Here is a 12,197-nt window from a genome sequence, read left to right as displayed (position 1 = left end):
ATACAGTTTTCCTCACCTAAATTAGCCTTAACGCCCAGTTTTTCCCTGACCTGTCCGATTCATGGGCTTTAAGGAGAACTTTTTACCATCAAAAACAACAGTATACATACTGAGATCAAAACCCATTCAATAATTAAATAACAGTTGAGCTGAATTTATTCCGATCCTTTCAGATTTTTATTTGTAAATTATCTTAAAACTCATTTCCTTCCACATTAATAGTGATACCTTTGCCCTGGCCTATTATAAAATGTTAGTTTGGGGTTGCAATAGGAAAGTTTAAAGGGGTGTGAATACTTTTGCAGACACCATGCCTGATATTTTCTCTTTATTTACTAAAACCCATGATTTGATGTCCAATCATTGGATGCAGGTTTGCATTGTAATACAATGATGATGCCCCCTAAAGTGGCAGGTTATTGCAGTAAACAACAAACAGCCTTCAAATCAAGTCCATTTTAATTTGGTCTAATAAAAACTTTATTTTAGAAACAACTACAGTAGTAAAAGCATAAACCTGTAGTAATGTTATAAAAACATCAGTATAACTGCCAAACCCACATTAAAAACAAATCCCATTGATCTTTGGGCTTATTTGGTTTCAATGGTCCTGCTTTGTTACTGCAAAGACCACACACCATAACAGCAACAATTTCCTTTACAGAAAAAAAAATCACACAAAGTCCATAATTATGATTTAAGATGACATTAGGTTAAGAATATATACAGAACATAAAAACTCATCCACACTGGTTCCTGAGCTTCATTGATTATAAAGGCTAAAAGTGGCAAAAACACAAGCAAGCAGCTGAAGTCAAATGTAGTCACAGTTTCTACATTCTTTGTGCAAGGTCCCATCTGATTTCAGGACCCCTTCTACTCATTGTTAAATGTTTGGCAGCAGCTCCATTATAGTATCTCTGATCAATAAAAAAGAAGATCTGCTGCTGCTGGATGAAGCTACAGAAGCTGAAAACGGCTGAGGTTATTCATCCTAAAATTTAACACTTGCCTTAAAGGCCCTGCATCCACCAACAATAAAGGATGCAGCTATGATTAATGCTAATTCCTCAGGTTTTGCAGCATGAACTAGAACCTGTTTTTCTGTAAAACACATTACCTCTAACCATTTCAGGATCGTAGTTCTTTCATGATCCGTTTTACGCCTCATTTTAAGAGGAACAGTTTTATTTGGAGCGGCTCTCACACTTATAAGGGAAACCGATGTAACCAAGCAGATTTAGCACCTTCAGCCTCACACAGAGGTTGTATCGCCCCCTACTGGGGTCCAGTGATTGTTACCACGGCCCTGCTGCCTCTCCAATTCTCGCCTCTTCTTCTCTTGCTGGTAGCGCTTCACCCATCTGACGGTCTTAGCCGTGAGCACGGTGCCGGCGGTGTACAGGATGGCGGTGATGAGCCCGAACAGCGCCACTGCGGCATCAGCCCCGCCCACGTCACAGTTCATCCAGGTATAGCCGTTCCGCCTGTACAGCATCTCTCGGCGGCGGCATACATCCGTGGAGTTGACCTGTATGACGAAGTGGAGGTAGAGTCCCACTGCCACCACATAGGCCACGGCGCCCACCGCCTGGAACACCAGCGCCCCAAACAGAAGCTTCTTGGACATGCGGTGGGGAGGTTTGTTCCCGGCGACCACAAACAGCAATGATACCACCCCGAAAGTCAGGCTGAAGGCAATGCCGCCATAGATGCCGGGCGCCCTCATCTGGCTGTACTGCATGTCCAGGTCTCTGACCTGCTGCAGCTCAGTGCCCTGCATGTTGAAGTTGCTGTTGATGTTGAAACTACCCATGCCACCCATTGAGGACAGGCCCGACATCACCATCTGAGCTGCCACAACGCAGATCAGCACGAGGGCGTTGGTCAGGACAGAGCAGATTAGCACGATGCCTGGGGAGGACATGAGAGAAGAGGGGGATTTAAGTTCTGATGGTGAGACAGTAGCTACATTTACACGGAGAATAAACAGCTGATCGGCTGAAAAATGTGTCAATCAGAATATTTTGATCTGCTCATGTCGACGGACAATGACATCACACTACATTGGCTGTTTTATTTTGATTACTTCTGTCCATATGAACAGAATAGAAAAATTTTGTTTTTTTACTCTACATTTCAAATCAATCGTTAAATTTTAGGCATGTAAACAAAGTTAATGATCCAAAGCATCAGCATGTCCACCTCTGGACGGCTCAACAAAACAACATAAAGTGGCCTAGTCAAAGTCTGGACTTGAAGCTATATAACAGGCTGTGGTACAACCTCAGACATTTCATCAGTGAACAAAATCAGTTCTGCAAAGAATGAGATGAAACCATTTCAGTCATCAGGTATTAAAAATGCTTTGCTACAACTAGTCTTTAGGTTACTTTGAGCTTACATTTGTTTGATACAAAGAGAAAAAGCAAAAAACAAATCCATGAGGGAACAAATATTTTGTTTCAGTATTGTTAATCGACTAATATTATGAAACGCTGGGAAAAAATAAACAAAACAAACAGATCATTGATGAACTTGATTTTTTTTTTTCGAAGAATCAAAGCAGGAGACTCTAGGTTTGACTTCCTAAGAAGACGGCCTTCCTCAGCTGAAACTGTGACAGCAGTAAACCGGTCGGACTGGTCCTCAGAAAGACAGGAAATGAACTGCTGTGAAACCAAAGTCCACCCTCTCTACTCTGCCGCTGCTCTCGGAGCAGCTTTCACTTTATTTGGCTGACATATTTCCTCTGAAAGCCGACATACCTCTCCTGGAGCAGATGTTGTTACATTTGGAGTCACGGTGCTCCACCCGAGGATTGTCACGGTGATGCTTGGGAGGGGGGTCTTCTTCTCGGGGGTAGTAAGAGGGTCGGGTGGAGGTGCTAGAATACACACATACACAAAACAAATGACTTTACTTTATAGCACAAGTGATTTCAAACAGTTCCAATTCTAGACTAAATGTACCAGGTGGGTCTGGGTATGGCCGGCCCGGGGCCTTTTCCATGGGGGCCAACCAACAAAAGAATGACAAACTCAATATCTAATATATAATAGCTACTTCTCAAATTGTTCCAAGGGATGAATCAGTTGGTCTCTTCTGTCAGCATATCATAACAATAATTAAACTGTATTGATCTCTCACCGGAGAAATATATCTCTGCATTTAACCCATCCCCTTGGGGAGCAGTGGGCTGCCATTGTGCAGCGCCCGGGGAGCGGTGTGGGATTAAGGGTTTAGCTCAGGAACCCAGAGTGGAGGTTGTGGGGATCAAAGCAGGTACTTGCAAACTTCTCAGAGCACAAGAGAAACTTAATTAGTATTACACTGCAAAAACTCATCTTGACTTAGAATTAGAGACTTAGACAGATTTTACTTTGTCATTTTGTACACACAAGTGTAAACAAAACTAATTTGGTTAAGAACAGCCCCCTAGAGTCTAGACTACTGCATTTTATTAAGTGAAGCCTTGAAAAGGTACGCAGCAGTGATAAAAAAAAAAAAAAATGTGTTAAAAAACAATAATGTAAACATATGACTGTATAGGTACAGTTCTAACTTCCAGTTTTTGTTTTTTTAATAACCCATTTTACATAACATTTAGCAGTCTAATGGCTGTAAGTAAACATTTAAATAAAAATAAGTGTGTTTTCCCTTAATTTGAGCAGGTAAATGAGACGACCTAGCAAGGGAATTAATATATTTGCACTTCTAACATAATTCAATATGATGATGATGTTGCTTTTTTTACTTTAAAAGTAAATATGCTTATTCAATTGTCCCATTGTCTTACCTACCTGCAGTGGTGTCAAAAGTACACACAGTTACTTAAGTAGAAGTATAGATACTGCAGTTTAAAAACATTCTGGTAAAAGTTGAAGTATCAACTTGACCTCTTTACTCAGGTAAATGTGAAAAAGTATGTGCTCCAAAAACTACTTAAAGTAGAAAAGTATAAAGTAACCTTTAAAGCTCAATGTTTCGACTGTTTCGAAAAAAAATTTGAGATAGGGCCAAGGATGAGGGAGGTCTTGTTGGTCTCCATCTTAATTTTCCCCGTGTCCAACCTTTCAGACATTTCAACTTCTTTTTTCTGATTCCGACATTGTAGCATGGCATAGACAATTCATGATTGCAGTTCGAAGAACACCTGCTTGCTTCTGACGATTTCCTTTAGCTAACCAATGAGTGTTTGCGTTATAAGACTCATCCATTTACACTAGTTTTCACTAGATGTGGATGGAGCCAATGATCTGCATTGGATGGCACACATGACGGGAAATAAATATTTATAAACATAAAACTGAAGCCAAGAGTAATGTTTGTTTTAAAAATGTAAGGAATAGAAAGTACAGATACTTGTGTGAAAATGAGTAGAAGTCAGAAGTAGGAAAAAAAAAAAAAAAAATGAAGTATAGATACCTCAAAAGTGTACTTAAGTACAGGAACTAAAGTATTTGTACTTTGTTACTTGACACCTCTGCCTGCTTAAATTAACATAAAATACACTTAACTGATTTTGCAGTGTTTGTTTTAAGTGCAGGGACCAGAATCTGTTCTTTAGGGACACTGGCTCCTATTGACCCCTGTGTGAAACCACACAGTTTGTTAAAGTAACTTATAAAAAAAATTAAAGCCCCTTTGAAGTGAAAATAGCCTTATTTTATATATATTTAGCAGACATATAGCGCTGGAAGCTCATATGCCTACAGTTATACAGATACCAGAGAAAAAAAACATATTTTCTATTCGTCACCTGTTGGGAGAGGAGCGTCTGTCATCCCGGCGCTCCCCGTTCCTCTCCCGGTGTCCCCTGTTGGAGCGGGGCGGCTGGCTCATACCTGCTGAACACAGATACACAGAAAACACCTTTAATCCAACACTGAAACATGGAAAATGTACCTTTACGTTTTTATTTTTTGATGGAAACGAGGTTGACGTCAATGACGTTGAAGTTTGCGTCTGAATCGTGCCTCCTGACAGAGACCGCAGTAAAGGGACATTGCACCCATTTCATTATATCTTCATCTGCTTTGAAGAGCTCTAGTTAAACATCTAAAGTATTTATATTGATGAGACCTGTACTGAAGAGAATGAGGGCCACTGAAAAGATTAAAATAACGTCAACAGATTGTTTTTAATTTTATTTTTAGTTTAATATGGGAAAAAAGTCAGAATTCTTAGTAAAAAGTCATAATTCTGAGATTAGAGTCAGAATTCTTAGGAAAGAGTGAGAATTCGTAGGAAAGAGTCAGAATTCGTAGGAAAGAGTCAGAATTCGTAGGAAAGAGTCAGAATTCGTAGGAAAGAGTCAGAATTCGTAGGAAAGAGTCAGAATTCGTAGGAAAGAGTCAGAATTCGTAGGAAAGAGTCAGAATTCGTAGGAAAGAGTCAGAATTCGGAGATTAGAGTCAGAATTCGGAGATTAAAGTCAGAATTCTGACTTTGTTGTCCATATTAAACTGAAATAAAATGTAAAAATCAGTCAACTTTGTTTTACTTTTTCAGTGGCTCTAATCCTCTTCCGTAGACCTGGACTGATTATTGAATCCTTAAACCACAGTCTGCGATTTAATTTTAAGTTTTTCATAGGCATTAGGAAAACCACATTACGTTTTCTTCAAAAGCTTTAGAACATGTCAGATCGAGACTGATTTACTTTATGCTCCTTTAAAATAAACCTTTTAAATCAAGTTTGTTTTGTATTTTAATCCATTTTGTTTTGTTAATTTTTTTTTAGTAAAACATATTGGGAAAAAAACATATTATATGGAATTTCTTTATAAAAACTTTCCATCTATCGTTTTCTTTTTTACCCGTTAACAGAGACACCTTAAATAGGAGTGGAAAAAAAGAAAAAAACTGCAGGTTCACACTCATTCCTAGGGGCTTTTTTAAAACTTTGTTTTATTCTGCTTTTTTGTGGTCCAGTTGTTTTATTTGTTTTGCAAATGTTTTTGCTTTTATATTTCTTCTATATTATTATCTAATTCATGTATAGCACTTTGAATTGTCCATGTATAAAATTGTGCTTTACAAATAAAATTGCCTTGTCTTGCTGTTGATGGAGACTAATTAATCTAATATGCCTGTTTTTGGGAGAAAGATTTGAACCCAGGGCCTTCTTGTTAAAAAGCAGCAATTTCAAAAACTGCCCCACTAAGCAGATAAACCCCTAATCTTTTTTATTTTGAAATACAAACATAATTTTGTGGATATTAAAGCCAACATAGATGGCTTTCACATAAAGAAATGTGGTTGAAAAATAAAAGATATGTCAAACTCATATACCGTGACTAAAAACATATAATACCTAGTTTAATGCCTACCTTAATTGTGTAAATATTGAAAAGCTTGTACTTTTCAAACCTTTACAAGGTTTTTTTTAGATTTGGAAAACATTAATGCTTTGTCTCCAATTACAGCTCTTATTGTTTTTTTGGACACTAAAAAAAATATAAACCAGAGTTAATGATTGTTATTTTGCTTTGTTTTTTTACCCATCATTACAGAAACAATTATTACAATACTTTTAAATAACTTAGATGTTTGTTGTTGTTTTTTTCAAAAATTACATAAGGCTATTTAGATGAGTCAAATCTGGAATGAATATTTCTGCATTGGTCTAAGAACAATATTTTGAAGCCTTTATTATAAAAGCAAAAAGCTCTGGAATACAAATCGGAAACTAACTTCAGTGCCCTTTGGACGCTGAAAAGGTAAACGAAACAGGTATAAAAGACACCGAAACGCACTGATTGAATAAAATAAACTCAAAATGTACATTTTTATCGATACCAAACGATACCCTTTTTGTTGAGAAACTTGACATAAATTAAATGACGTCTGACGTGTTTTACGTCACTTTCAGCGTTAACTCGAAAAGATGATTAACTTTGAACAACAAGTTTAACTTACTGTAAGTTCGATGGATAAGGTCCTAATTCCAACTCTAAAGTTATTTCTGGATCCTGAAACCACCGGCTGTTTTCAGAATTTCACGCAGAGACAGCTCCACCCTAACCTGTAGGAGAAGGAGGAGGAGGAGGAGGAGGAGGAGGAGCAGCAGGGCTGCAGCAGGTGATCAGATCAGGTGGCTTTCAGCTGCAGCGCAGAACAGAGAGGCTTCTGGATGAAGATCTAAACATTTAGTGAATCAGACTCTTTGTTTGCTCGGACCTAAAGCAACCTCTGTGTTCCTACGATTTAAGGAGGAACTGCGCCTCCTCTGTGTTCCTCTCATTTAAGGAGGAGCTGCGCCTCCTTTGTGTCCTTCTCATTTAAGGAGGAGCTGCTCCTTCTAACAGCAGCGCTGTGTCTCAGCCAGCTTGTTGTTTAGGTGTTTGAAACTCCCTGACCAGCTCCTCTGTGCTCCTCCTCAGCTCCTCACCTTTACACCATACATTACTTTTGGTTTGATGCTACCAAACTGCTGACCTTCAGTCTGTATTTAAACATTTTAAGTTTTATGTTTTGTTTAAAAAAAAAAAAGTATATACATATATTTATATATATATATTTAAAAATTTTTGGTTAGAACTGTAAATATACAGTCATATGTTTATATTACTATTTTTTTGTGTATTTATTACTGTTTTCAAGGCTGCACTTTAAATAAATGTGTGTGTGTATTTTTATATATGTATATGTATATACATATATAAAATGTATATATATATTTTTTTATTATGTTAGAACTGTCAATATAAGTCATATCTTTATATTACTATTTTTTATGTATTTATTACTGTTTTCAAGGCTGCATTTTAAAAAATGAAATTGTTTAGAGCTTTTTTAAATGCAATTTTAGTATATATATCTATATATGTTTGTATCTATCTATCTATCTACCTATCTATATATGTGTATATATATATATATATATATATATATATATATATATATATATATATATATATATATATATATATATATATATATATATATATATATATATATATATATATATATATATATATAGGGCTGCTCAGTGGGGCAGTGGGTAGCAGCAAGAAGGTTCTGGGTTCGATTCCCGGCCCAGGGTCTTTCTGCATGGAGTTTGCATGTTCTCCCTGAGCATGCATGGGTTCTCTCTGGGTGCTCCGGCTTCCTCCCACAGTCCAAAAACATGACTGTTAGGTTAATTGGCTGCTCTAAATTGTCCTTAGGTGTGAGTGTGTGTGTGAATGGTTGTTTGTGCTGTTTGTCCCTGCCATGGACTGGCGACCTGTACCCCGCCTCTCGCCCATTGACTGCTGGAGATAGGCACCAGCACCCATCGCGACCCCCCTCGGGACAAGCGTGTCACATAATGGATGGATGCATGGATATGGATATATATTTAATTAATGCAGCATTAAATTCTAACCTTGTATCTGTAATGTATTGAACTAGGCGGATTTTAGTTGTAATAAACAATCTTTCCAGCAGAGGGCGCACTTTTTAATATAAAATAATTTTTTTCCAGCAGGGGGCAGCGGCTTCTATACAGGTCTACAAACACTTCCGGGACACCGCTGTAAACTTGTGTAAACAAACCCATGAATACACGGTTTTAGTGCGCTAACACTCTCTGTTTACAGCAACTACCGACTCGATGTCCCGCCTTTAACCCGGAGCATCTGGACTCTGCCATAGCGGCCATGTTATTTCTACCGTTTGCGGCTCGGAGCTGCAGAGCTCTGAGCTTTCTCCGATGTCTCCCAGGCGGCTACAGTATGTCCTCCAGAAGCACCGCTGCTTACATTCAGGGTCAGAGCCCCGAGCACCGCATCAGGGAGTATTTCTACTACATCGACCATCAGGGACAGGTAACTAAACACACCAAGAAAGCTAAAATATAAGGAAGCAAACAAATTGCAGTCCAGTTGTTCATTAGCTTTATTCTGTGATGTTTGCAGCTTTTTCTCGATGACACCAAAGTGAAAAACTTTGTCACCTGCTTTAAAGGTGAGAACCTCTTGTTTTTTTTCAGTTTGATCACATATATTCAGGCTGAGGGGTTTAACGCTGTTAAATTCTTTAGCTGTATCTTTATCTATCTATTATGGATGTTTGCAGCCAGCCAGTTCATCTATCTAGAGCTGGTTTATTGTCTGTCAATCTGAGATTAATGTACATTTCCTCTTTCATTAACAGATATATCAATTTCCCATTATCTTAATTTCTTTTTCATCTGGGAGCATTTACTGATAAAAAAACATTTGCCCAGAGAGCAAATATGCTAGCCTGGGTGCCATTCCGAACTTAGTCCCGCCCACAACGTTTGACAAATATGCACCATTTTAGATCGTTTCTAGCCTCTAATTTCCATGACCAGTGTCACTACTTTGGCAAAATAAAATAAAGAAAATAGGAAAATATTATATAACACATCAGATAACAGCATGTAGAGTACATAAATGATAAACAGAAAGGAAATATTGATAGTGTATTCATAAAATCTATTATTTTGTCTTTACCAGCCAATTTAATGAGTCTGGGGGAGAAATAAAAAATACAATCTCTATACTGCCCTCTAGTGGTGGAGTGTGTTCCTCTGTTTATCAGGTGAATGAAGTGTGGGTACGGGTAATTTTTTTAGAATGGAATATCTTCCTATAGGGTAATGTATTTGAAATATACGATTTTATGGCTTACCAGTGTATAACAGTCCTAATGTGGTTGTTTATTTCTGATCTGGGTATTTTCAGATTTATTTGTAAATTAACTTGTTTGCATTTAGGGTGGACTTATAGGGTGGCCCTTATTCATTGTTTTTTTTTTTTTTTTGTTAGGTCAGCTTCTTCTTCTGTCATGAATAACGACCAACTGTTGCATGACTTCCATTGTAGTTTTATATTTCCGTTGTGGCTTTTATATTGGTGTTGACACCTCTGGGCCACTGTAGACTTATTCCCTGAGTCTATCTTAAAAAAGAATTACTTATGTGATAAGATTACTTAATTAATGGTCGCTTGAATCAGAATTCCCAAACTCAATATCAGTGAAAAGTGAAAAAGTTAAAGATATTTAAGAAATGCCTTTATCAACATGAAACATTTACATTTTGTATTCTTAATTAGTCACATATGTTAAATAAGTGTGCAAATAAATGCAAAATACCCAAGAATTATATAATTTGACAATGTTTTCAGGGTGTTTGATGTATTATTCTATTAATATGCAAATAATCTAGGAAACTTAAACTAACAATAGCAAAAATATGTAGATTATTTAGTATTGATACTATGCAATAAAAGCCCACTGCTCCCCAACAGATGGGTTAAATGCAAAGAGTTCCTTTCATTGCTCTGTAATTGCTACAGTGTAATGACAATGGAAAAAAATAAGGAAAAACAGCTGGAAAGGGCAACATTACTAACCCTATTAGATAATACAAAGTGTTTTAGATTATCTGTCAAAAAAAAAAAAGTATGGTTAAAATGATGCTGTTTAAAAACATGGTGGCCTGTTCCAAATGGTTCCTTTTTGTTTTCGACAAGAGGCTGGAACAGAACAAAACTGCAAATGTGCAAAACGGTAAAGCAACGTAAAAAATTTATGTTTCAAACCAGGTTTTTTTTTGTTTGTGAGTTTTTAATTTTTAAGTAAAAAAAAAATTAAAGATCACAACTATAATGGCAAATAAAAAAGTTTATGTCAATAAAAAAATGCTAACAAAAAAAGATCTAACTTAATATAATTGTGATTTGCTCTCAGTAATATACCAGTAACTGGAATATCACATAACCTTATATTATAGGTGTGCTTTAATATTTTCAGTCTCTGGGTAACCTTAACGTTGTTCATGTTTAGCAAATATTATCATATTTAGCTTGTATTGCAATAGACTTTTTTTTTGTCCTGGTATTTTTAAAAAGATCCTGATCCCATTTTTTTTTTTTTTTTTTTTTTAGATCGTTGGAATAGAACCAGTTATAGACCATCCACTGAACTTGAGACACCACATATTATTGATAGACCTTTTTATATTTTTCTTTCTTAAGTGAAGTTGTATTTGTAAATTGCACTTAAACGCAAATGCCCAACAGCTAAATCTGTGGTTTGCCTTTAAATATAGATCTCATTTATATAATCATTTTCTGCATCTGATGCATACATTTAATTTTTTCAGATAAAAAGTTCCTGGTTTTCTTCTTCAGTCGCCTGCAGATGAATCGGAGTGGGCGTTACAGGGAGGATTTTCCCTTCCTGTCTCTGTGTGGTAGAGAGAGAAACTTCCTGCGCTGCGACGACCGACCGGTGGTTTTCACCCACCTCCTGCAGGACGCAGCAGGAGACCAGGAGCTGCTGTCATATTGTGGCGGTGCTGAGAAGCTCTCCGTTCCTTTCCAGCCAGAGGCTCTGTTCATGCATCCGGTCAGCGGTCGGGTTTATCATCCCGGCCCTGAGCGCTTGGGCAGGGTCGGATTGGTCCGCTCAGCCATGGCCATAGAACTCAGCTCCAGCTTTGTTTATCCACCAGAAAGCAGCCAATCAGGACAGCCCACACACGTTCTGTGGAAAGGACAGATGCACAGACTGACCAATGAGCTGGCAGGGTGCTTCCCAGCAGGAGAGGAGGCAAATTCACACCAGGAGGAGCTGGGTTAATATTACAAAATGGTAGAGATGTATTTCAATTTAAAACAAATAAAAGATCTAAGTTTTCCTCTCTGATGAGCTGAAACTGAGGCTTTAATCCAATCCTCTAGGTTCTTGTTTTCAGATAACATCTCTTGTTACACTGTTTGCTTCCACTTAGGTTTTAGTCCAGAGCCAGAAGCAGAAATTGGAAAATAGGACGATGGAAATTTTTTCATGTTTTTTTTCCCCCCGTGTTTCCAGATACATTGTTTTGTAACAAGATTACTGCTTGATGGCTGCAAAAGTCACAAAAAAACCCTGAAATTTACACCTTGATCTTTCAAAGGTGCTGGATAAATGTATTAGGAAAGAAACAGGAGTTAAACAGCATTTAAACTGATAAAGATGTGGAGACTCAAGAATAATGGAAGAAGATCAAAGTCATCTATTAATAATGATTTTAATAATTAAACTTGATGAGATGTGGGTTTGCTGATAAATGAATGGGACAATGTTATGCCTTGGAATCATTTTGGAAAATAATTTTTTCATCCTTTAAAAACCTGCTATCTCATTTGACTGGAAAATAAACTGATTAAAATAAAAGACATGGAGGAGGATGA

At 37.2% G+C, this 12,197-nt stretch overlaps 2 protein-coding genes across 3 annotated transcripts; one reads left to right on the top strand and one right to left on the bottom strand.

The window, feature by feature from the left end:
* Positions 1 to 443: 443 nt before the first annotated feature.
* On the bottom strand, positions 444 to 7,083 carry si:ch211-191a24.4 (uncharacterized protein LOC100150331 homolog). Of its 2 annotated transcripts, none has more exons than XM_038291564.1 (4): positions 6,925 to 7,083; positions 4,763 to 4,850; positions 2,769 to 2,887; positions 444 to 1,914 (listed from the first exon to the last, which is right to left on the bottom strand). In XM_038291564.1, exons 2-4 carry the CDS (start codon positions 4,843 to 4,845, stop codon positions 1,256 to 1,258), a joined length of 861 nt encoding a protein of 286 aa, XP_038147492.1. In that variant the 5' UTR covers positions 4,846 to 4,850; positions 6,925 to 7,083; the 3' UTR covers positions 444 to 1,255. The 2 variants fall into 2 exon arrangements, with proteins under 2 accessions (XP_038147492.1, XP_038147494.1); XM_038291566.1 differs by having other exon boundaries at positions 4,763 to 4,847; positions 6,925 to 7,075.
* Positions 7,084 to 8,495: 1,412 nt separating this feature from the next.
* cunh8orf82 (chromosome unknown C8orf82 homolog) lies at positions 8,496 to 12,197 on the top strand. Its single transcript, XM_038291569.1, has 3 exons — positions 8,496 to 8,816; positions 8,907 to 8,955; positions 11,123 to 12,197. Exons 1-3 carry the CDS (start codon positions 8,649 to 8,651, stop codon positions 11,599 to 11,601), a joined length of 696 nt encoding a protein of 231 aa, XP_038147497.1. The 5' UTR covers positions 8,496 to 8,648; the 3' UTR covers positions 11,602 to 12,197.

This window comes from Cyprinodon tularosa, unplaced genomic scaffold, assembly GCF_016077235.1.
Source record: "Cyprinodon tularosa strain WSP-4 unplaced genomic scaffold, ASM1607723v1 ctg30, whole genome shotgun sequence".
In the NCBI taxonomy this organism is placed as follows: Eukaryota; Metazoa; Chordata; class Actinopteri; order Cyprinodontiformes; family Cyprinodontidae; genus Cyprinodon; species Cyprinodon tularosa.
Note: the sequence above shows the minus strand (reverse complement) of the source record. Positions and strands in the feature narration are given on the sequence as shown.

Bases quoted from the DNA above. Each gene is read 5' to 3' on its own strand.
- si:ch211-191a24.4 (XM_038291564.1), bottom strand. From the start codon at position 4,845: ATGAGCCAGCCGCCCCGCTCCAACAGGGGACACCGGGAGAGGAACGGG. The intron at 2,888-4,762 runs GTGACGAATAGA...TGTGTATTCTAG, and splicing joins AGACGCTCCTCTCCCAACAG to CACCTCCACCCGACCCTCTT. The intron at 1,915-2,768 runs GTATGTCGGCTT...TGTCCTCCCCAG, and splicing joins CAACATCTGCTCCAGGAGAG to GCATCGTGCTAATCTGCTCT.
- cunh8orf82 (XM_038291569.1), top strand. From the start codon at position 8,649: ATGTTATTTCTACCGTTTGCGGCTCGGAGCTGCAGAGCTCTGAGCTTT. The intron at 8,817-8,906 runs GTAACTAAACAC...TGATGTTTGCAG, and splicing joins ACATCGACCATCAGGGACAG to CTTTTTCTCGATGACACCAA. The intron at 8,956-11,122 runs GTGAGAACCTCT...TAATTTTTTCAG, and splicing joins CTTTGTCACCTGCTTTAAAG to ATAAAAAGTTCCTGGTTTTC.